General features: G+C 38.8%; 2 protein-coding genes across 6 annotated transcripts in view; one reads left to right on the plus strand and one right to left on the minus strand.

Annotated features, from left to right (window-relative positions):
- ubxn6 (UBX domain protein 6) overlaps positions 1-6,502 on the plus strand; it is a 61,060-nt gene extending 54,558 nt beyond the window's left edge. Inside the window, exons 10-11 of the mRNA XM_073068725.1 lie at positions 103-248; positions 2,410-6,502. Coding sequence (XP_072924826.1) covers positions 103-248; positions 2,410-2,535 — 272 coding nt within the window. The 3' untranslated portion in view covers positions 2,536-6,502. The remainder of the gene's footprint in view (positions 1-102; positions 249-2,409) is intronic.
- A 4,364-nt stretch (positions 6,503-10,866) lies between these two features.
- chaf1a (chromatin assembly factor 1, subunit A (p150)) overlaps positions 10,867-25,432 on the minus strand; it is a 54,552-nt gene continuing 39,986 nt past the window's right edge. For all 5 annotated transcript variants that reach the window (XM_073068730.1, XM_073068729.1, XM_073068727.1 and 2 more), the window contains 5 exons: positions 24,326-24,418; positions 22,656-22,896; positions 21,285-21,805; positions 16,143-16,251; positions 10,867-11,604 (listed from right to left, as the gene is read on the minus strand). In XM_073068730.1, coding sequence (XP_072924831.1) covers positions 11,426-11,604; positions 16,143-16,251; positions 21,285-21,805; positions 22,656-22,896; positions 24,326-24,418 — 1,143 coding nt within the window. In that variant the 3' untranslated portion in view covers positions 10,867-11,425. The remainder of the gene's footprint in view (positions 11,605-16,142; positions 16,252-21,284; positions 21,806-22,655; positions 22,897-24,325; positions 24,419-25,432) is intronic.

Below are 25,432 nucleotides of genomic sequence, written 5' to 3' on the forward strand. Positions count from 1 at the left end.
TCTGATGAGCTAAAGTTGAAATGAAAATCTTTGTATTATGGTAATCTTTTTGTCCACTACTTTATTTGTGCAAAACTTATTTTATGTGTTTCTTTCTTCCAGCAACATTCTATGCACGTGAGAAGGTTTCAGCTCTTCGGGAATTTGTTCACAGTGTTCTTGAAAATGACTGTGTTCCATTTGAGCTGGTGGCTCCTGGAGGCCAGAAGTTAAAGGATGAATCTGTGATGCTTATTGAAGTTGGATTGGTAAACAGCTTTACAATTTTCCTTTTGCTTGGTGTTTCTTTTTATTCCTCCCTTTAGAGGGTGAAAGTGTTTCTGTTCCCTGGTCTTTAGTGACATCTACTGGGAACCTATTCATCAGACCGTGCGTCGGTAATTTGTTCTTCGCTGCCTTTGGCAAGGAGAAATCATCTGCTTTTTTTTTGGACATAGAAGTTTAAACACATCTGTGTCTTCAACAACAGGATTAAAATTCATGTTATTAGCTCTTTCCTTTCTGGAGGATAAATTGGCACAAAATGTGTGGTATGTGGTAAGTTCCTATAGATAAGTACAATAGTAAATACAGCAAAGCTTTTACTAGTGAGCAATAATTAATGTTTCAAGTCAAGACCTTTAATCAGAACTGCTTTAAAGTTCTGCTAACCATTCCCCCCCCCCCCCCCCCCCCCCCCCGTCCAAATAGGGATTTTAATTTCCTGGAGGAACTCAGCAGGCCAGACAGCATCTATGAAAATGAGTAAACAGTCAACATTTCAGGCCAGGACCCAGAAAAGAGTACACATTTTGGGCTGAGATTTGGCCCGAAATGTCAACTGTTTACTCTTTTCCATAGATGCTGCCTGGCCTTCTGAGTTCCTCCAGCATTTTGTGTATATTACTTTGATTTCTAACATGCAGATTGTCTCTTATTTTACTTTCTTGTAACTTTTCTTTTCTTGCTTTGAGTTCTTCCCTTCATGGCCTGAGCTTAGTAGTCCCTCTTCACTGTATATTAGAACACAAATATTGAACTTAAAAAGAAAGTTGAATAAAATAAAAATTTGATACAGACCACAAAGGCAATAATTGAAAGGTAGCTGCAAATATTGCAGACCATACTACCTAAGTGTCTTCTACCATCTGTTTAAAGTGTCTGAAGCAATTCTTTTTCAGTGTGATATACTTGGTGCATTACACTCATTTCCAACAAGACCATAAGACATAGGAGCAGAGTTAGGCCATTGTCTGTTCCACTATTCATCATGGCTGATTTATTATCCATCTCAACCCCATTCTACTCCCTCCTCCATAACCTTTGACACCTTTACTAATCAAGAACTAATCAACTTTTGCTTTAAATGTACCTAATGACTTTGCTGCCATCTTTGGCAATAAATTCCACAGATTCATCACCCTTTGGCTAAAGTAATTCCTTCTCATTTCTATCGAAAAGGGGCATCCTGTTTTGAGGCTGTGCTTTCTAGTCCTTGACTCTCCAATTATTGGAAGCATCCTCTCCACAAGCACTGTATCTAGGCCTTCCAGTATTCTTTGGGTAAAATATACTGTCCATTTGTTTTTGAAGTTCATAAGTCTTTTAGGATCTGACCAAAGTTTGGAGATGGACAGAAATGGAATAGAAAGATTCAGACTACCCAGAACTCTGAATGCATTAGAAACATAGAAACTTACAGCACAGTACAGGCCCTTCGGCCCACAAAGCTGTGCCGAACATGTCCTTGCCTTAGAAATGACCTTGAGTTACCCATAGCCCTTTATTTTTCTGAGCTCCATGTACCTGTCCAGGAGACTCTTAAAAGACCCTATCATATCCGCCTCCACCATCATTGCTGGCAGCCCATTCTATGCACTCACCACTCTCTGCGTTTAAAAAAAAATCTTACCCCTGACATCTCCTCCGTATCTACTTCCAAGCACCTTAAAACGGTGCCCTCTCGTGCTATCCATTTCAACACTGGGGAAAAGGCATTCTCAATAACTCAGCTCCAAAGTATTTTCCCAATCATGCAAATAGAAGTGAATCTAGTAATAAAGGCTCAGTCTTTAAGATAAGATTGGATTAGTTATCCTACACTTGAAAATCTTACAAATGATCCCAGTGGTGCTAATTTGATCCAGGATCCTGGGTGACTTTACATTTGGCAATTTGTGCCATTTGGGCAAAATTAACTGGAGGTTTTATTTGTGGTCAGTGACATAGTGCAAGTAGCTGGCAGCTGGAAACTGATTGGTTCAATCAGTGCAAACCCATTCGGTCAATACCTTTGAAAATGGCAAGGAAAGAATATTTTGCTGGGAGGAAGGACAATACTTACAGGTTGTGCAGTGACTGTAGGTAATAAGAGGATTATTGTGGTTTTTTATAGTAACTCAGTACTGATCTTTGCTCTGTTGTTTTCAGGTTCCTGCTGCTTTACTGACTTTAACATGGGATGCTGATGTTCTATTGGATATACAAGCTGCAGGTCAAAATTTTACTGGCACAATAAAACAAGAACTGCTGTCTAATGTCCAAACACTTGTATGAGTAAAATAAAACTTGACTGCTCAGTTGAATATTATATGTAAATTTATTTTGTAAATGAAACTGTATCCACAGGAATCAGAAATTGGTTCTTTAAATGCCATTTGAAATATGATTTGAGATGGCTGTCTGTATGTGTACCATATTAATGTACCATAATCTTTAACATTGACATTTTCTGTTCCTACTCTGGTTTGGACAGTTTAATGCTTTGACTCTGAAAGAATAAGATGGGTGACACAGTTGTAATCTCAATTAGAAATGAGCATTACATTGAAGTCTAATTTCCATGAGAAATTCTGATCAGTTTAACTAAAAGAATACCCAGGAGCATAGTCTCAAAATATCAAGGAAGGTCTTGCATTTAGGGAGAAAGGAGAGGATTGTGATTAATTAAATTAATATTGCTAAACTTTGAATAGAATTTTATATTAATTGTGCATTATTTACCATTAATGCTCTGTGTTTGGCTTTTTGGTAGCAGTGTATTTTTTTCTGCCTCTATACATTGATCTCCTTGGGGCTTAGAGGATTTTTTTTGTTATACTGCCTTAGCCCTATGGTGACATCGTAGTTTGTTCTCTGCTGTTTTCACCAGGTAAAAATCTGCCATGAGTTATCTAAAATTACTTTGGTTATGAATCACTTTAATCAAGAAAAAGATATTTCATAATTGTTTTTGGGATCAAGCTGTGTACAAATTGTCATCTTTCCTACAAAATAGTAACAACATTACAAAAGTAACCCAATCAAAGTACAAGAGGGTGTGAAGATGTGTAATTGCAAATACAGTATTTTGTTCATAATGTATGTTATACCAGAAAATGAAGTAAAAATTTGAAAGTGTTGTTATAGTTCTGTATTATTTATAAAACTGCTGGAACTGAATTTTAAAATGCAAACACTCCACCATTTCCGGCCTGAAAACACTATCCCTAAAGTGAGCTCCCAACAGAGCCATGTGCAATAACTTGGCATTTGTGTCTAAATAAGGATTAATTGCAAGATAACTTGTACGTTTAGTTAAGCAGGTGCCCGTTCACCTTGAGCAGGTTTAAGTTCGTGGTCCATTGCTCTTAGCTTAGTGCACAGTCAAAACAATCAAGATGCACAAGGCGTTACTGGAGCTGCCATTGTGCAGGAACTTGCTTCCATGTGGATTGAATTCAGGTTGAGCTGTTAGATCATGAGATACAGGGGAAGAATTAGGCCATTTGGTACATCAAGTCTGTCCTGCCATTTGATCATAGCTGATTTATTATTTACTCTCAACCCATTCTCCTGTTTTGTCCCCATAAACTTTGACACCTTTTATAAAACAAGAACCTGTCCACCTCCACTTTAAATATACCTGCTGACTTGACCTCCACAGCCATCTATGGATTTGCCTTCCTCTGGCTGAAGATGTTCTTCCTTATCTGTTTTAAAGGGACATGCTTTTACTATCATGCTGTACTGTCCATTTCTGGAAACATGCTCTCCACATCCACTCTATTCCAGCCCTTAAATATTTGGTAGGCTTCAATTAGATCCCTTCTAATGCCTCTGAACTCTAGTAAGTATAGGTCCATACACATATGCCACTCATACATTAATCTGTCCATTCCTAACGTCATTCTTGTAAACCTTCTATGGACCCTCTCCAAATCCAGCACACATTTTTCAGATATGGTGCCCTAAACTGCTCACAATACTCAAAATGTGATTATGTAACTTGGCCACCACTTTATAAAGCCTCAGTATTGCATCCTTGCTTTTATACTCTAATCTTCTCAAAATGAATGCTAACATTGCATTTGCCTTTGTTTACTACCGATCCATCCCTTTGGAATTCCCAAGTCCTGTTACACATCTGATTTATGAATTCTGTCCCCATTTAGAAAATAGTCTATGCCTTTATTCCTCCTACCAAAATGCAGGACCATACACTTCCCTACACTATTCTATCTGCTACTTCTTTGGCCATTCCATTCTGTCCAAGTCCTTTTGCAGACCTCCTGCTTCCCAACAGTATCTACCCTTCCACTTAGCTTTACATTGTTCACAAACCCATCAATTCCATCATTCAGATGTAATTTGAAAAGGAGAATACCCAGCACTGACCCGCTTTAGCCTCATGTGACTCCTTATCAAATGCTTCCTGAAAATCTATGTAAATTATATCCACATACTGTCCTTTGTTCATCCTCTGTTACTTCCTCAAGGAATTTCAACACATTTGTCAGGCAAAATCTCTTAATGAAACCATGCTGATTTAAGTCTGTTTGATCATGTGCTCCCAAGTAGCCCTAAACCTTATTCTTAATAATTCACTTTAAAATTTTAGCAACCACTGAAGTCAGATGGACCAGCTTGTAACTTCCTGTACTTTGTCTCCCTCCCTTCTTAGAGTGGAGCACATGTGTGATTTTCCAGTCGTCTGGAGCCATTCCACAATCTAATGATTCTTGAAAGACCACTGCTAATGCTTTCACAATCTCTTAAGCTACCTTTCAGAAACTTGGGTACAGTCCACCCAGTCCAAGTGACATCCACCTTTGAGCTTCCCAAACACATTATCTTTAGTAATAGTGAACACTTGCTTCTGCCCCTGACTCTTGAATTTCTGGCATGTTGCTGCTGTCTTCTACAGTGCTGTTTCTTTGATCCTGAATCATTTTCCAGTGTCCACAGTCCACTCTATATTATTGGGGTGGGGGGAAGATTTTTGGTATTCTTTTATAAGCATACCATCATATATTTTTCCCCTATAACTTTTTGAATTACTTTCTGTTGGTTTTTAAAAGTTCCCCAATCCTCTAGCTTCTAGTAACATCAGAATTTGATTTTAATACTGCAGAGGTATAGCAAATAATGATGTATCTTTGTAATTTGAGGGTGTTCTGTTTAAACTATAATATGCACAGAAGGCAGAGCTTGTGTGTTAACTACTTTTCTCCACTGGGCTAGCTCTCCCATTAATATCTATTTAAAAATAGTGATTTCAAAACTAATTGAAATGCCAATGAATTTATTTCATGGCTGCCCTTTTAATCAATACAACTTGCATATTTTTAGTATCATCAGCAAAAATGTTTGTGTTCAAACGTTCATTAGACACACAGGGAGTATTGGGACTCTTGACTGTAAGTTTGGGTAATGGGATAGATAGTGGATGTGGGGGGGGGGGGTGAAATTTCTAGAAGAGTTTTAATGTTTTTGTAGCTCACCGGTGCTGGTGGTGATAAAACTCTAGACAAGCAAGTGGTCAGAATTGGTGTAGTTTTAGTTTCACTTACAGAAATGAAACATTGCTCTCAAATGCAGCATTGTTCATTGACCTTAGTATTACTTCCCTTCCCTCTCTGGTGTGCTGATTCTTCCTGTGATACAGTAAATTATGCAAGTATTTTTTTTTCAGAACTGGAAAACTGATTGTGAGACCTTAGTTGGCAGAATTTGACCAACTATGGAATATTGCAGTTCACCTTGTTTCTGATAGCTACTGCTTATGCTATTTTCTCTGGGAACTGACTGCTTCCTTGGCTGAGACAGTGAGGCTGAATGTTGTACTGTAGCCAACACTACTGACCCAGTTTCTTATTTGCTGGAATGTTGCAAAGCTGAATATTGTACTACCAAACTTATTATGAACATGATTATGTACTAGCTACTTGGTCCTTATATTCTTAAACCAATAAATGGAACACTCTCACGTCACAAACAGTTCAACAGCATTGACATATTACAATTGGTTACTGAAATATCTTTTAACAGTAACTGTTTGAAGACTGTCAAAGGGGGTTTCTTTGAAGATCATTTTGTTTTGTTTACCATTAGTCAATTGCTTGTTTTAATTTATCAGAATAATGTATTTATGAATGAAGCAATTATTGTACACTAAAATGAAGCTATTAAACTTGCATATTTTGATCTTGTGTATACTTGGTTTCATGCACATTCTTTATTAATAAAGTAATTAACAATCTGACAATATACATTTCATATTATTTGCTGTGCATGTTGTCATTGCGACTTACTTTCTACACAAACGAAAAAAGCTGGAAATGCGGGCAACATGCCCAAAATACTGGAGGAACTCAGCAGGCCAGGCAGCATCTATGGACAAAAGTAGTCCATGTTTTGGGCTGAGATCTTTTGCCAGTTCCTCCAGCATTTAGTATGTGTGTTACTTTCTACACAGCTCATTATTTGTCTCATATTCTTTGTTCTGTGGTCTGGAAAACAGAGAATTTGAGTTTGCGTGAATGCTTTAGCGCCAAACTGCTCTAATATTCAGTGGAATGGTGGCTGCGCTGTGACACAACTGCATAAACATAGAAAACCTATAGCACATTACAGGCTCTTCGGCCCACAAAGTTGTGCCGAACATGTCCCTACTTTAGAAATTACTAGACTTCCCCATAGCTCCATGTACCTATCCAAAAGTCACTTAAAAGACCCTATCATATCCGCCTCTACCACCATTGCCGGCAGCCCATTCCACGCACTCACCACACTCTGAGTAAAAAACTTACCCCTGACATCTCCTCTGTACCTACTCCCCAGCACCTTAAACCTGTGTCCTCTTGTGGCAACCATTTCAGCCCTGGGAAAAAGCCTCTGACTATCCACACAATCAATGCCTCTCATCATCTTATACACCTCTATCAGGTCACCTCTCATCCTCCATCACTCCAAGGAGAAAAGGCCGAGTTCACTCAACCTGTCTTCATAAGGTATGCTCCTTAATCCAGGCAACATACTTGTAAATCTCCTCTGCACCCTTTCTATGGCTTCCACATCCTTCCTGTAGTGAGGCGATCAGAACTGAGCACAGTACTCCAAGTGGGGTCTGACCAGGGTCCTATATAGCTGCAACATTACCTCTGCTCCTAAATTCAATGATTAATGAAGGCCAATACACCATATGCCTTCTTAACCACAGCGTCAACCTATGCAGCTGCTTTGAGTGTGCTATGGACTTGGACCCCAAGATCCCTCTGATCCTCCACACTGCCATTAATACTATATTCTGCCATTATATTTGACCGACTAAAATGAACCACTTCACACTTACCTGGGTTGAACTCCATCCTCCACTTCTCGGTCAAGTTTTGCATCCTATCAATGTCCCACTGTAACCTCTGACAGCCCTCCACACTATCCACAACAGCTCCAACCTTTGTGTCATCAGCAAACTTACTAACCATCCCTCCACTTCCTCATCCAGGTCATTTATAAAAATCGCAAAGACTAAGGATCCCAGAACAGGTCCCTGAGGCACACCACTGGTCACTGACCTCCATGCAGGATATGACTTGTCTACAACCACTCTTTGCCTTCTGTGGGCAAGCCAGTTCTGGATCCACACAGCAATGTCCCCTTGGATCCCATGTCTCCTTACTTTCTCAATAAGCCTTGCATGGGGGGGTACTTCATCAAATGCCTTGCTGAGATCCATATACACTGCATCTACTGCTCTTCCTTCATCAATGTGTTTAGTCACATCCTCAAAATATTCAATCAGGCTCGTAAGGCACGACCTGCCCTTGACAAAGCCATGTTGACTATTCCTAATCATACTATACCTATCCAAATATTCATAAATCCTGCCTCTCAGGAACTTCTCTATCAACTTACCAACCACTGAAGTAACTCACTGGTCTATAATTTCCTGGGCTATCTCTACTCCCTTTCTTGAATAAAGAAACAACATCCGCAACCCTCCAATCCTCTGGAACCTCTCCTGTTCCCATTGATGATGCAAAGATCATTACCAGAGGCTCAGCAATCTCCTCCCTCACCTCCCACAGTAGCCTGGGGTATGTCTCATCCAGTCCTTGCGACTTATCCAACTTGATGCTTTCCAAAAGCTCCAGCACATCCTTTTTCTTAATATCTACATGCTCAAGCTTTTCGTCTGCTGCAAGTCAGCACCACAATCACCAAGATTCTTTTCCATAGTGAATACTGAAGTAAACTATTTTCACGTCTTATCCTCTTGTTCTTCACATACTTGTAGAATGCCTTGGGGTTTTCCTTAAACCTGCCTGCTAAGGCCTTCTCATGGCCTCTTCTGGCTCTCCTAATTTCCTTTTTAAGCTTCTTCCTGCCAGCCTTATGTCCTGCTTGGTGGCGCAATAATAGCGCCTGACTCTGGAGTGAAGGTTCTCAAGTTCGAATCCAAGTCAGGTTGAGCATCAAGCTAGCAACTCAGCCTCGTAAAAACAAGAATAGTTTGCTACGGAAACACCGTCATGACAATGCCCCGATAACTCCACTGCCGAGTTCTTCTTCTTCTTGTTAGCCTTATAATCTTCTAGATCCCTAACATTACCTAACTCTCTGAACCTTTTCTTCTTGACTAGATTTATTACAGCCTTTGTACTCTACCATAACTTCCCTTTCTCATTGGAGAGTACCTATTCAGAACTCCACACAAATATCCCCTGAACATTTGCCACATTTCTTCCGTACTTTTCCAAGAACAGCTGTTCCCAATTTAAGCTTCCAATTCCCCTTACTCCAATTAAACACTTCTTTACTATATTTAAAAAAAAATTATTTGTTTGTTCCTATCTCTCTCCAATGCTATTGTAAAGGGGATAGAGTTATGATCACTATCTTCAAAATGCCCTCCCACTGTGAGATCTGACACCTGACCAGGTTCATTTCCCAATACCAAATCAAGTAGTCTCTCCTCTTGTAGGCTTATCTACATATTGTCAAGAAACCTTCCTGAACACACCTAACAAACGCCACCCATCTAAACCCCTTGCTCTAGGGAGATGCCAATCGATATTTGATAAGTTAAAATTTCCTATCATGACAACTCTGTTATTATTATACCTTTCCAGGGTCTGTTTCCCTATCTGCTCCTTGATACCCATTACTATCGGGCAGCCTATAAAGAACACCCAGTAGAGTTATTGACCCCTTCCTATTCCTAACCTCCACCCACAAAGACTCTGTAGACAATCCCTCCATGGCGTCTACCTTTTCTGCAGCTGTGACATTATCTCTGATCAACAGTGCCACACCCCCACCTCTTTTGTCTCCCTCCCTGTCTTTTCTGAAACATCTCAAACCTGGCACTTGAAGTAACCATTCCTGTCCCTGAGCCATCCAAGTCTCTGTAATGGCCACCACATCATAGCTCCCAGTACTGATCCACTCTTCTCATCCACTTTGTTCACAATACTCCCTTGTATTAAAATAAATACATCTCAATCCACCCATCTAAAGCTGCCTTTTTTCCCCTCCAGATTCCTTAGATCAGTTTAAAATTGACATAAATAATATCTTGCAAAATTAATATATACGTGTTCCTATCAGTGCGACTTTTGCATTGCCATCTGGACTGCTGTGAAAAATGTACGATTCCTGAGGTTTGCCCTTAAATCAATTCTCTAACCATGTTAATGATACACTAAGCACCACCCCATCATGTAATTTCATTAACAGATAGAAGTAACAGATTTATAACTTTTCTCGTGGCATTTTAAAACTTGAGATTCATACTTTGGCAAGGTGATTCTTGGATAAGCCTCTTTGCTTTGCACAATGTGATAGAGCAAGATTTGCCCATTCCTCCTTGAAAGATTGCTCAAGCTGAGCCACAGTAGGGGAGTGGCACGAAACAGCAATCTTGTTCTTGCCAAAGATGTTTGATTGAGTTAAGGTCATCACCGCTTAATGCTGAGGCCATTCACCTGACCGCATAACATCTCCTACATCTTAACAGTATTTTCTAAGTGACACTTTGCCAAGACTTTTGGGGCAGTTTTGTGTGGTCCCTACTGTAAAATAGGGTGGAGGTAGCATCATGCTATGGGTATGCTTTTCAGCAGCAGGACTGGAAATCTGGTCAGGAAGATGAATGCTCCTAACTAGAGAGATCCTGGATTACAACCTGCTAGCCTTTGCCAGAAAGCTGAAACTGAGGAGGAAGTGTGTCTTTTTCAGTGGGACAACGCAATGCATACTGCTAGAGCAACCACCATGGAATGGCTTCAAATTTAGAAAAAAACCTTTTCTTTCTTCAATACACATTTAAGGATCTTGTTTATTAATTGCCCCCAAAAACCCAACCCAAAAAATTATTGTACATGCATTCTATAGCTCTTTCAAATATGAATGACTCAGACTATAAAAGGATAAATCCCCAAAAATGACAGCTCTAACCAAACTTTATTAATTTTCTTCCCAATTAAAATTAGTATTGCTTGGGACCCATCAACTACCATTGCTTTTCGCAAGTATTTGAGGTAACCTTCTATTAAAGTGTTGGGGCTCAAACCAGTCATGTATTTGCTAAGAATCCAAAGGAATTCTGCACTGTGACTACCTTACTACTAAACCACATGCAGATTTATTAAATGATTTTACAGAGCTCATGGTGGAGAGAATGCTGCAAGGAGTTGATGGGCAGAGGAATATTACATTCATGAATGACAATATTAAGTACAAAAAGGGGTTTCAAAAATAAACAATTACAAACAAGATTTCTTATTAAACGCACTGTGCCATCATTTTAAAGGCACCGTGAAAAATTGAGTTGTATTGCAATAACTGTCAAATAAAAAATATCCATTTAATACTTTAGTGCATCCATAAATATTTTTAAAAAATCAAATGTTGCAAGTGTCAGAAATGTCAAGATTTCATATTGTACATAACTGGGTGTTTATTAATGCCAGTAGTTTTAACTATATTCATGTCAATTTCTTAAATTATCAAATTACAATTTTTTGTTGCAAAAGTGCCAGTTTATTTGTTTTTTTTTAAACCAGAACTTCAAGTATTTTAAGTTTATGAAATGATACAGAAATCGATTTTAGAAGTTTCTAAACAAAAAAAGCACCCTACACACATAAAGCTATTAGTATATATATATTTATAAAATCTCATTTCAGGTAAGGTTGGGCAAGCTGACAGCAGCATTTTCACATGGTTCAATGTCCATCATCTCAGCAGCAGCCAGTTCCGAACTCTGCTCTAGAGGCAGGATGTCAGTTGCCAATTCAGAACACAATTCCACAGGCTTCACCTCATGATCAGAGCATAAATCTTCAGACTCTTTGTTACACTCTGCAAGTTTGATGGCACATGGGAAGAGAGTAACATATTATAAATATTCATGCAAATTTTCAAGCTTGTTTATTTAAATGGCAATTAAACATTAAAGATTATACAATGTTTTCACCAAAAGTAATAAAATCTTAAACAAACCCAGGTTTTCACACTTATAATATTGGAACAGCCAGCAGCAAAGCAAACCATTGAGACCATTTCTAAAAACACTATCTCCAACATGAAAGTCCAAAACTGTACTTGACAAGTGTTTGGAACCTCATGTCAGACATTACCTTTGTCTTAACTGGAAAATATGTCTGATGATAAAATAAATTTAATTAGAATAAAACTTACTGAACAGAACATATTAACTAAAAACAAAAATCAGGACAACTGAGTAACTACTATAACACTCAGAAGCTGTAAAAGATTTGGAGTAAGGTCCTGAATAAGTACTTTGTCGGTATACACTGAGGAGGACATGGAGAATAGTGAGATCAGTGTGCACCATGCTAATACCAGGCCATTTTGAGATAACAAAAGTGCCCTTGAAGAATATTAAGGGGACAAGTTCCCAGGGCCTGATGGGATTAACCCCAGGTTACAAGATATTTGTCCTCTTGCCACAGATGAGCTCCCTGAAAACTGGCAAGTAGCTCAAAGTTCAACATAAATTTATTATCAGAGTACATATGTGTCACCACATACAACCCTGAGATTCTTTCTGTGGGCATACTTAGCAAATCTATAGAACAGTAACTAAATAGGAACATCAGAAACTGTAAACTGAACAAACTGTACAAATACAGGTAATGGATAATTAGCAATAAATATTGAGTATGAAATAACAAGAGTTCTTAAATGTAGTTATTCCCTTTTGTCCAAGAGCCTGATGGTCGAGGGGCATTAACTGTTCTTGAAGAACCTGGTGGTGCGAGTCCCAAGGCACCTGCACCTTCTAGCTGATGGCAACAGTGAGAAAGAGCATGGCCTGGTCATTAAGGATCTTTGATGGATGCTGCTTTTCTACTGCAATGTTTCATGTAGATGTGCTCAATGGTTGGAAGGGTTTTACCCATGACATACTGGGCCGACTCCATTATCTTTTGGAGGATTTTCCCACTCAAAGGCATTGCTGTACCCATACCAGTCCGTAATGCAGCCAGTAAGCACCCTTTCCACCACACACCTATAGAGGTTTGCCAAGCATTCTGATGACATGCCAAATCTCCACAGACTCCTGAGAAAGTAGAAGTGCTGTCATGCTTTCTTTGCAATTATAGCCAGCAATTTCAAGTTACTGATCCTCTCTACTTCTGATCCTCATTAATAGTTACTGGTTCATGTACCGCTGGTTTCCCTCTCCTGAAGTCTACAATTAGTTCCTTGGTCTTATTTGAGGTTGCTTTTATAGCCATTCTAAGCAAAATTTTCAATCTCCCCCCTATATGCTGATTCATCATCACCTTTGATACAGCCCACAATAGTTGTGCCATCAGCAAACTTATTTATGGTGATGGGGCTGTACTTAGCCACACATCCCTGCAGTGCTCCTGTGCTGATGGAAATTGTGGAGATGTTTTTGACAATCCAAACTGACTGGGGTCTACAAGCGACGAAATCTAGGATTCAATTGCACAAGGGGGAGCTAATAAACATTTGTTCAAAAGGGAATAGGGGTAACACTGGAAACTAGTCTGGTGAGTCAAATATCAGTGTTAGGGAAGCAACTGGAGAGGATTCTTAGAAATAGTATTTATGAGAAATTGGAAAAAGCATGGTCTAATTAGAGACAGACAGATTTGCTTTGCGCAGGGCATATTATGACTTAATGATTGGATTCTGAGGTGGTAACAAAGCTGACTGAAGGTAGAACAGTGGATACTATCTAAATGGATTTTAATAAGACATCTGACAATATACCCTATGATCAGCTAATTCAGAAGATGAAGATTGATGGGATCGAAGTGAATTTGTTTAATGACTTGCTCATAAAATAAGTTAGCGGTCAATGCTAACACTGCTTGATGTCTGTGATAAGCTGACTCGTGAAAAAAAGACCGGACGCGGGGTCATGAACAACTTCATCTCAAAGTGGTAAAGAAGATTGAAGCATCAAGGTGAAGGTGTTCAGACCCAGTCAGTGATCCTTCCCAGTGGAGGCTACTGTTTGGACCAGACACAAGTTCTGAGACACAGAAGGATGGTTTGATGTTCTGAGATTTGTGATTGGATTGTACTATACTGTATTGGTCTCCTTTAGTTTTTCGACATTTTCCTTCTTGTGGGCTATTGCAAGTTCTTTGTGTGTGAGTGGGTTGGGGTAGGGGTCTTTTGATGCTACTGTCGCTGTTCTTTTTTTGTGAGTGATCGGGTTAAGACTTTTTCCTGTGGGGGAGGGGTTGGGGGTGTATTGCTATTGTCGATGTCTTTTTTTTTTGCGAGCAAGGGTTCGGGGATTGTACTATTACTGTTTTTTTCTGTGGGGGTGTCAGGAATTGTTTTGCTGTTTTTTTCCTGCAGGGAGGGGATGGGGGATTCTGGGGTCTGTGTTTCGTTTCTTTTACTTTTTCATGTGTATTTCATGGCTATCTGCAGAAGACAAATATCAGTGTTGTATTGAACATACATACAGTCAGCCCTCCTTATCCGCGAATTCCGCATCAGCTTATTGTGAAAGCCCGGAAGTGCTCTTCCAGCACTTGTCCGAGTATGTACAGACTTTTTTTTCTTGTCATTATTCCTTAAATAATGCAGTATAACAACTATTTTACATAGCATTTACATTGTATTAGTATTATAAGTAATCTAGAGATGATTTAAAGTATACGGGAGGATGTGCGTGGGTTATCGTGGACCGGGATCGAAAAAAAATCAGAAGTTCTCTTACTAAATAAGTCAGAACAGATACATCTGGTATTATTTAGTGTCAGTCAAACTTTTGCATTCATATAAAGTATATATTTTACCTTTCTATGCATATAAAACACTTAAGAACGTATGTTTCAGCGCCGGGCTCAGGAAGTTCCCGAGTTCGATCTAGTGACAGATTGCTATGGAGTGCGCTCTCCACTGTGCTGGGTTGATGTGGAGGATCAAAAACCCAAAACTCAATAATTAAACCACTGCATTGCTTAGTAATAATTGTAGCTTTCAACGGGGCACAGCCCTTCTCACTTTATCCTTTAAAATTGTTCCAATCGTTGACCGACGTAGCCTAATGCTTTTCCAATGACCGATGGCATTTCACCTCTTTCTGATCGCTTTATTATTTCCAATTTATTTTCAATCGTTATCGTGATTATTTGTGAACAGAAACACTGCAGATTCAGATTTCTACCTCTGGGTCCTAATGTCTGCTGCACTGGGACAAGTTAAATAAGGTCTTGAGCATCTGCGAATTTTGGTATCTGCAAGGGGTCCCAGAACCAATCCTTCGCGGATAAGGAGGGCCGACTGTACTTTGACAATAAAATGAACCTTGAACAGTGGTGCTCTGCAGGGATCTGTACTCCGACTTCTTCTGTTGTGCTTATATACAAGTAACTTAGGTGAAAACGTAGATGGGTGTGTGTTAGTAAGTAAGAAGATGACAAAGATTGTGGCATTGTGGATAGTGTAGAAGACTGCCCAAGAATACAATGGGATATAGAACAGTTGCAGTTATAGGCAGAGAAATGGCAGATATAGATTAATCCAGCCACATGCGGGATGTTGTACTCTGATGAAATCAAATACAAAGATACATTACACAATTAATGACAGGACCCTCAACAGTGTTGTTGTAAAGAGGGATCTTGGGGTCCAAGTCCAATGCATCCTGAAAGTGGCCACATAAATTGATAGGATGGTGAAGGTATATGGTATGCCTGCCTTAAATAGTAAATTCAAGAGTCAGAAAGTTATGTTGCAGTTTTACAAAACTCTGGTGAGGTTGCAGTTGGATGCTGGCCACTCCATTATAGGAAAAAGGTGGAGGATTTGGAGAGGATGTAGATGAAATTTACAAGGATGCTGTTTAGATTAGAGGACAGGTATTAGAAGGTTGGACAAACTAGAGTTGTTTTCTCTGGTGCAACAGACTGCAGGAGACCTTATGGTTTATAAAATGAGAGGCATAGATAGCCAGTATCATCTGCCCACAATCAAAATAGCAAATAGTAGAGGGCTTGCATTTTAGGTGAGAAGGGGAAGGTTAAAGGAGATGTGTAGGGCCAAGATTATTTAAGAAAACAGGAGCAGGTGCCTGGAATATATTGCCAGGAGAAGCAGTGGAGGCTCTTAGATGGGCACATTAATTAGCAGAGAATGGAAGGATATGAAGCATATGTGGGCAAAAAGGTATTAGAATAATTAGATATCATTAGTTTAATTAGCTCAGCACAACATTATGGGCCTAAGGGTCTGTTTGCATGCTGTACTATTCTGTTCTAAGGAAAGATATTGGCACTTGGCATGACAATGCAAGAATGAATTAAAATAAATGCAAATCTGCTTAAAGCAGCTGGTCAGTGATACAACAGGAATCCTTTTAATGCATGGAGAATGTGTACCTTTATCGTTTGGATTAGGCTTGTTCATCTGCACATCAACAATTACACAATCTGTATCATCATCCTCTTCTGTATCAGCCTGAAAACCATCAGTATCCATAGTTTCAGCCTAGAAACAAAGAACACAAAGTTAGCTTGTTATTCTTGAATGTTAGTGTCCAGTCTCACAAAAAGTGAGTGTGAGAATGAGAATGAGTGAAAAGGAAATTAATCTGTTCACTAACATAATTCATATTAGTTTGTTACTCCAAGAAATTAGCCCAATGGCATATACTAATTGACAGGTACAATTTCTAATCATGTTCTATACTCAGTAGAAAGAGGCAATGTTTTAATATTTTTCATTAATATTAATAACTCCTCAGCCTTCCAGGAGCATACTTCTAACAAAGTAGTAGGAACTAGTATTAACAACCTGTAATTTATTTGCCTGAGGTGTCCTGGTAAAGTTTATTATTTGTTACAATGAGACAATTTAGCTCAGTCTAAAATCAAACCTCAGCAATCCTATCACTTATTTCTCTATCTTCTTATATGTCCACCCACTTATCCCTGCACTCCACTTACCTTAACAAGGAACCAACCAACCTACCAACTTCAGAGTATGGGAAGAAACTAGAGCACCTGGAGGGAATTCAGTAATGGGGAATATACAAACATCAAAGATCTGAATTGAACCTGGGCCACTGAAACTAAGGCATCAGTGCTAGTAGTTACATCACTATGCCAACCACACAAGACCATTGACCAGTTGTTTATGAAGCTGGAATATGCTGTAAACCAATTAGATTACATGACTGTTCCACTGATACACTGCTGTTAACATACAAAATTCACCACTTTAAACCACTTTTGATATTCCACTCAAGATGGGAATTTTGGCTTTCAGAATACTGAATTGCAACTTGTTGATGGCATCTTTAGATCTTTTAGCCACATATGAACTTTGCTAGTAGACTTCTAGAAGTGCTATAAATCAGCAATTCTAACACAACCCAAAAGATAAATGGAAATAATTTCAGACTAATGCAAACTGAGTATCACACATGAACAACATTGTGAGCATCTCCTTTACCATATCTGATGAGATGAAAACAACTTACTTCATCTTTCATACATTATTCATTTTCCATACAAGCAAGAGAGGACAATAACAAACAGTCCATATCCTTCTAACTCCTAACCTTTTGTAACTAATATCGCTGTTTCCTCCAACCCAACAATCTCCAACTCCAACTCAATCCAGCTTCTATGGAACAAACACCAAACAAAAGCGGTATCATACTTCTGCGTAATAAAAGTTTTGCTTTGCTTCAACCGCCATTAGTATATATGGAAATACAGCCTTCAACTTTCCCCTTAAAAAGGCAGCAGCTACTCTGATGTTGCTATCACTAATTTGGCCAACTAAACATTCTTATAACTCCTTTACATATACTCACTTCCTCCAAATTAAAGGTGTAGCTCCAGAAATTTGCATGGGCTCAAGCTATGCTCTTTTCTACTTGGAATACACAGAACAGTCAATGTTTCAGGCCTAATCATCTCACCAATCATTTTTCTGCTAGTAAACTAAAGCAAATACATCCCACATTTATACAAGTTACATATTTTGTCATTTTAACAGTCTATATCTACGCTTTTCCTTCCCTAGATGACCAATTCAATTTCTGAGGATGGTTAGCAACCAATATTCAAAGTCCCACCATATCTCCCACCTTGCTCCTATAAGGACTCCTTTACACAAAATATCTTTTCTCATATCTCTTTTAGCCACATCACTTTTCCCCCTCCGCTTTACTTCTCACTTCTCTCCTTCCATTCGGCACAAGAGTGGAGTTCTCTTTCACTTTCCACACCATCCACTTCCACAATTGTTCAACCACCTTCTGGAATCACTAACTCATCATCTCCTTCAGTCCCAGCATTCAGAAACAACCATCCTTTCTACAGCTACCCAGTTGCAATCCCATCTCCATCAGTTACTTAGCACTCTCCCCATGCAACCAGAAGGGCTGCATCACTGTTCTTTACCCAATTCCCTTCCAGGCTAAGCAGCAAATCACATACACTTCTTCCAATTTAATGCAACACATTCAGTGTTCAATGCTTTTAGGAACTCCTTTCGTCTGCAAGTGTGCCCCATCTTAGTCATTTTAATTAACCACCCCAGTCTGCTCTCTGTTGGAACAACGCAGAAGGCCGAAGCCCAATGAATACTTCATGAACAGCACCTCACTTTGCATCTTGAGAATCAATAATCAATTTAACTACTTCAGGTAACTTTCTTGCTTGTTTTAAAATTGGCCAAACCTGAAATAGCCTCGCAGCGTCCAACTCTCCGTTCCATCATGAAAGGTAGAGGACAGGCAAGGCTGATCAACAGGGCTCTGGGTGAAGCTGAACAGGTCAATCCCATGTATAGTGGACACAACAGATTACAGAAACATTGATGAACTCCAGCCATACCATCAGCTTTGGACAATGGAGATGGGAGATCATCAATGGCCTATACTCCACTGGGAGGAAGGGCCGAAGAAGAAGAAACCTGATACAAGGTTATATACCGTAGATGTCGGATTATAAGCCGCTACTTTTTTCCCACATTTTGAACAGCTTTGAACACTGCGGCCTTTAATACGGAGCGGCTAATGCATGGTTTTTTTTCATGCCGCCAAAAACATTTTGCCTCGTAACAGTAGACCAATAAAATTGATGAGTAGTTCACAGAGGTCCAATGAAATTGTACGATAAATCAAGCGCACTTTCACAATTAAATTATTGTAAATCAGTCATTTGTACTCACCCTCATCAACATGGAAAACACTCGAAGAAAAGCATTGTGCTGCCTTTATGGCAGTTATTTAGTTTATAATATTTTCGCTTAGTAATTCATTTGTTAGTTAAAGTTAGAACTGTTTTAACTATATTTGTTTTCTGTACTACATCCCGGGATGCTATGACGTCACACCCGGTTTCGCCGCGTCTTGTGGAAAAAATGCCGGTTTGCGATAAATGGGACGGCGGGGGGGGCGAGCGGCGGAGCGAAAACGCTGCTTTTAAGTTAAAGGCGATCAATAACTTTTCCTGGTAGGCTGCAGTATATATATTTTTTACCAGTCGTTAGGAGATATTGGAATGTTGTTCAGTAAAAAAGTATACGCAACGTATATTTAAAAGTAGCCGCGTTACAGGCACGGTTCGAAAAAAAGCATTTGCAATATGTATTTGTTTATGTTACCATATGGATTTAATTAAAAGTTAAAAAATCCTCACGTGTAATATCTTTCTGTGTAAATATCTCATATTACAACGTGGGACACCTGCGGCCGAAAATCCAGTGCGGCCTGTACAAGTACAAAATTGATTTTCTTTCTAAAATTAGAGCCAGCGGCTTTTAATCAGGTGTGCTCTGTAGTCCGGAATCTACGGTACTTGTGAAAGTAGTTGTTTTTTCCTCCTGATCAGATGGATTCTTTCATTTCAGATTTCCAAATGCTGCGTTCTGTAACTTTGTTGTGTTCTTACCTCCAACTGTCCTCATTTATCTTTCTCTGTTTACATTTCTCTAGATAAATTTCATCTTTCAACTACATTAATAGCAATAATTTCACTGGATAACCTTAGTCTCTGCCCTATCACAGATGCTTCCTTGAACTCTTCACCCCAGTCTCTTCTCTTCCAGATAACATTTCAGTTCTGATGAAGTCATTAATTGTTTCTCTTTTGACAGATGCTGCCGAACCCAAGTGTCCTCACTATTTCTGTTGTAGTTATTACAGAAGAAAAATATTTTTAAATTGGAAACATCCCAACCTGATGGCAGAATAAATGCAAGTCCTCAGTTCAAAGCATGATATGATAATTGAACAGTATTAATAATGATTTAGCCCTTAGTGAGTAGAGATCAGCATCACAAAACTCAATGGCAACTTTTCACTGAAATTTCATGTTGATACCAATTTGAGGTTGAGACAAAAGGTTTGTGATTTACCCGTTTTAGAATGAAATACTGTATCCAAAGCAGACATAGTTGTTTAAAAAAAACAATGTACATAGGTCTTCTGTCCTGCACTTATTTTTTTTTTTTAAATATTGCAATGCTTGTGCTTAATTTACATAAATCTCTGCAAATGCAATGTGATTCCACAAAAATACTCTAGATGACAGCCTTGCCCTAGGATAATCAAACACCATTGAGTTTCTATTCACTCTGGACTGACATGTTAAAGGAAGGTGAAGAGAAATTTAAAGCCTACAGATATTAAAAGTAATTGATAATTGCAGCATAAAAATGATTATGTATTCCACAAATGCTAGAATCTGATCTAAAAACAACTGCTGATGGCCACTGAGTTAAACTATTGCTACTCAAGATGCAAAGGACTTGGCTCTTAAAAGAAAATTGTATCTCACAGAAGATTCTATTTGATTGGGCCATTGGTTAATTAGGGTAGCCATTTATTAGAAACAACTTTTAAAGAACAACAGCTAATTAATAAGTTAACTGGGATTCTCTTAGTTTACTTGGGACACTATGCCACTTAGTTGGGACAGAAGACTTTTGCTGAACAGTTTCTAACTAGCATCAGTTGCATGGTCCTTAGATGCTACACTGTACTTTGAATGACCAGTTTTTAAATAGCATCAGTTGCATGTGTTTGTTTTCAAAAAGCAGTAATTTCTGTCACCAAGTTGCGATCAATAAGCTGTGAGAGAATTTGGAGCAGTTTTGTTCACTGTGGCTTCAAGTATTCAGGCTTGGCAATGCCAGAAATGGCTGGGAGTGAAAATGAAAATTTCACTACTTCAAGTTAGGAATTATGATGAATTTGAATAACCTTGAATGCTAGAATTAAATGAAGATTTGGAGGAATTGTCTAAAGGATGGGGGGAGGGGAGGTGTGTGTGCGCGTTGATTTTGATCATTTACAGTCAATTATAAGAACACAACAGAAATTCCTCCAGGAATATTAGGAACTAACATAGCTTTATAGTACTGTATAAGTATTGGCTGCATTCAAATTTATTCTGTATTTCACTTAAATCTATAAATTATTACTCAGTTAAATGGTAGTCTTTTTTAAAAAAAACCTAACTTTTTCCATAACAAAACGTAATTTAGTTTCAGAGCAATCTCACCTGATCTGCTTCAGTGTCTACACACTTCTGCATGAACTTTTTTATGGACATACTTCCAGCTGGCTTCCGCTTTCCTGAACTGGATATGCACTGTGCTGTATTCTTCACCAAATTGGGAGTATTCTGTCCACCTCCCACTGTAACGGTACACTCCTCCTTGACTGTAGGTTGGACTTGTGTGAGGTAATTCCATTGTCCTGGAACAGGAAGGTTCTCCATACTGAATTTTCTCAGCACCTCTTCATGTACATACCAACATTTTAATCTGAATGCCATTCTTTTCTCATATACTCCATTTTCTGTAATAAGTCTCTTCAATTTTGCCTTGGATGGGATGGAGACGTCCTCATCCACTGTGGGTGTCTCAGGTCTTGAGATATCAGAGCTTGGTGGACTCGAATCAGGAGGAAGTGCTGGCACATCTGTAGAAGGTTTATGTTTGTACCACTCCTGAAATTCCTTGATAATAGCTTTTTTGCCATTCACATTTCCATGAAGTAGTGGAAGCAGGCTTATTAATACTGAACAAAAGAAATTACACATCACCAAAAGAAGCACTTCACAGTAAAACATTTAAAATATTTGCAATTTGGTTTTATCCTGCAATCATATGCATAGAACCTCCCCCCCCCCCCAACAAAATTACTGAATTCCTTATGGCAACTTGCAAGAGAAATACCAAGTATCATATCCTAAATGTATTAACATCTTAAGTATTCTCTCCGATACAAGTTTAGACCTTGAATGCAAAGCAAGGTCTGCAAAATTGGTAAGTCACAATGTCAACATGGTTCAAAGGAAGCAATTTAATTCAAATATAAAAGGTTCTAGATTTAGATTGCAATTCTATAGGGAAGAGAAGCCAATATCTTCACTGCGATAAAGTAGATTTTGAGATGCTTCCTTGCAGTCAAATCACCAAGTTGAAGCTTGCCAAGACCTCTTGATTGCAAAATATCGTACTCTTTGAAGAACATGAGGAGTTTCTCTTATTATTCTAGTTAAATGAATTAACACTACCGTTAAGACAGATCAACCCACTCCTAACATGTGTTTTTCATACCTTTTAGCCTATTAGTGCAGAAATAATTTGAGTGATTTTTTTTGGAAGTTCTAGTCTTCAGCACTCATATTAATATGTAAGTATGCCAAAGACATTTTATAAATACAGTCCATGCAGTATCTGGTAAATGATCATCTAACTACCACAGTAGCAGGCCACTACTGTGGTATAAATTGCTGTAAAAATAAAGTGCTGTAAATTTCAATTTATTAGTGCTCAGAGACCAAGTTTAGTAATTGCTACAATACTTCAATTAAGAAGAGCTAATGCTCAGAGCATTCTGACTTCTAGATAGATTGGCCCCTTACTTTGTTCTTCTTTTAATTTCCCATTGTGCGTTTCCTGCATCTGCTCATCTTCGATCATGTGAATTGAAAACTGCTGAAGTGTCTTCATGGTGGAGTCATTTAACACATCACCGTCATTCTCCCAAAAACATCCAAGCAAGGTGGGCTGCAACACTTGAAATTTCTTTCCTTTCATCAACTCGTCCCATTCTTTCGCTTTCATCCGCTGACGGATTTTCTGCTTTTCAGGATTTTCCCCCTCCTGGACAAAGGAAAAATTAAACTCAACTTGCTTTTTCTAGAAGAACCATTAATTTAAACAGAATTCACCACAGAGGCAATGTATCTACGTGTTATTGTTCCCCAATCTCAGGGGCAAGGCAGGCCAGGGAAGAACCTTTAAGTGCATTGAATTTTCAATGAAAGAACTTAAAGAGTAGGAAGGAGGGGGGAAAAAAAGGGGAAGTTATGGTCTGCATGAGGAACTCACTTCTATCTTGATCAGTAGTTTACTTACACAAATCACTGACCATACCAGGGAGACATCCATGCCAAACTCATCTATTTGCTCATGCAATTATTCTGGTTACCAGTGGAGCTCCACAGGGATCAGTGTTGGGACTGCTGCTTTTTACGATGTACGTCTATGATTTGGACTATGGATTTGTGGCTAAAATTACTGATACAAAGAGAGGTGGAGGAGTGAGTAGTGTTGAGCAAACAAGAGAGCCTGCAGAGAGACTTAGATAGTTAGGGGAATGGGCAAAGAAATGGCAAATGAAAAACAATGCTTGAGTGTATGGTCATGCACTCTGGTGGAAGAAATAAACGAGCAGACTATTATTCAGATGGGGAGAGAATTCAAAATGCAGCGATGCAAAAGGGACTTGGGAGTCCTTATGCAAGATACTCTAAAGGTTAACTCCAGGTTGTGAAGAAGGCAAATGCAAAGCTGGCATTCATGAAACCACATTTGGAGTATTGTGTGCAGTTTCGGGCTCCTTATTTTAGAAAGGATATACCAACATTGGAGAGGATTCAGAAGGTTCATGAGAATGATTCCAAGAACGAAAGGGTTACCGTATAAGGAACGTCTAGCAGCTCTTGGGCTGTAATCCCTGGAGTTCAGGAGAAAGGGGGTGGGGGATCTCATAGAAACATTCTGAATGTTAGAAGGCCTGAACAGTTTAGGTATGGCAAAGTTACTTCCCATGGTAGGGGAGTCTAGGACAAGAGGGCATGACTTTAGGGTGTCCATTTAGAACAGAGATGTGGAGAAATTACTTTAGTCAGAGGGTGGTAAATCCGTGAAATTTGTTGCCATGAGTGGCTGTGGAGACCAAGTCATTGGGTGTATTTAAGGCAGAGATAGATAGGTTCTTAATTAGCCAGGGCATCGAAGAGTATGGGGTGAAAGCAGGGGAGTGGGGATGACTGGAAGAATAAAATGGCAGGGCAGACTCGATGAACCAAATGGCCTTCTTCTGCTCCTATATCTTATGGTCTTTATGATGCACCAAATCCAAATTCTACTTCAGCTTAAATCAACAGATTTAGGATAAATTAGAAATTATACTTACTTCAGGACCTGCTACATTACAGGACCATTATTTGAGTTATCAAGCAATGAAGAGTGTTATTAATAGGCAAGTGATGTAACAGTGGCTCAGTCACCTCTGATAAAGCCATACCTCATCAGTTGCACCTTCATCTTCAGACAGATAGCCATGGGGAACAAAAAATCCATCATCATCATCTTCATCATCTCCCTCATCATCGTCATCCTAAATAAAAGATAAGAAATGAATATTATCAAACACAAATATTTACATTCAGTCAGGTTTATTCCTATAACCTACTGTAGATCAATAAAGTGTGGGGAAAATCCCTGGTGCATACATTACATAACCATGCTGAAGTTGTCCTTCAAATGCTCCCATTGTTGCATTTCAGCCCGCCATTGTGATTTTAAATACAAGGACTATTCCCTTACTTGTGGCTTACCATGACCTCCATGGTACAAATTTTCACATAGAAAAAGTCTTTAGGAAGTTATCTCCTTTGTCAATCTCTACACATGGTATAGACAGGACAAGTGTAGGATGACTACTTCAAAGATTCAAAGTACATTTATTATCAAAGTATGCAGACAGAATACAACTCAGATTGTCCTCCTGTAGGCAGCCACGAAACAAAGAAACAAACACACTAAATCTTACTGAAAAACTTTTTCTAATAACAATCGATAAATGTACAAAAATAGGATAACTACAAAAGTGGATACAGCAATAACAAAAATATTAGAAGTTTATATTTTTCATCTTCAGAACATCAAGACATTTCATTAAAGAATTGCTTTTTAACCTATTACCTCATTTTGCAGAGAGGGTTTTACACAATTGCAGAGTTAATTAAAGAATCAGTATGCAGAACAATAGCTTTGAAAAAGTGTAGAAGTCAGTAATATGAACCACAATGGCCTTTCCAATCCTGAGCATTTCTATTACACTGGACAACAAAGATTTTGCTTCCTGAATACCTTTAGGTGTATCTAATGAATTCTGGGCTACTGATCATGAAAATCACCATGAAATGTCCCCATCATGCACCATTTTTTAATAAACATGTTTATTATTTCAATAGTTCAAGTCAATTAAAATGTTGCCTACAATATAAGCTGGAAAGTTTCCTATCTTGTCCAGGCATGCTTGGGCGGAGCGGCTGCTGCATGGCAGGACAGGTTTTAGTAATAATTATTAGGTTCAGGACTATAAGGATGGAATTTGCTAGCACCAGGC

This window comes from Hemitrygon akajei, chromosome 16 (assembly GCF_048418815.1).
Source record: "Hemitrygon akajei chromosome 16, sHemAka1.3, whole genome shotgun sequence".
In the NCBI taxonomy this organism is placed as follows: domain Eukaryota; kingdom Metazoa; phylum Chordata; class Chondrichthyes; order Myliobatiformes; family Dasyatidae; genus Hemitrygon; species Hemitrygon akajei.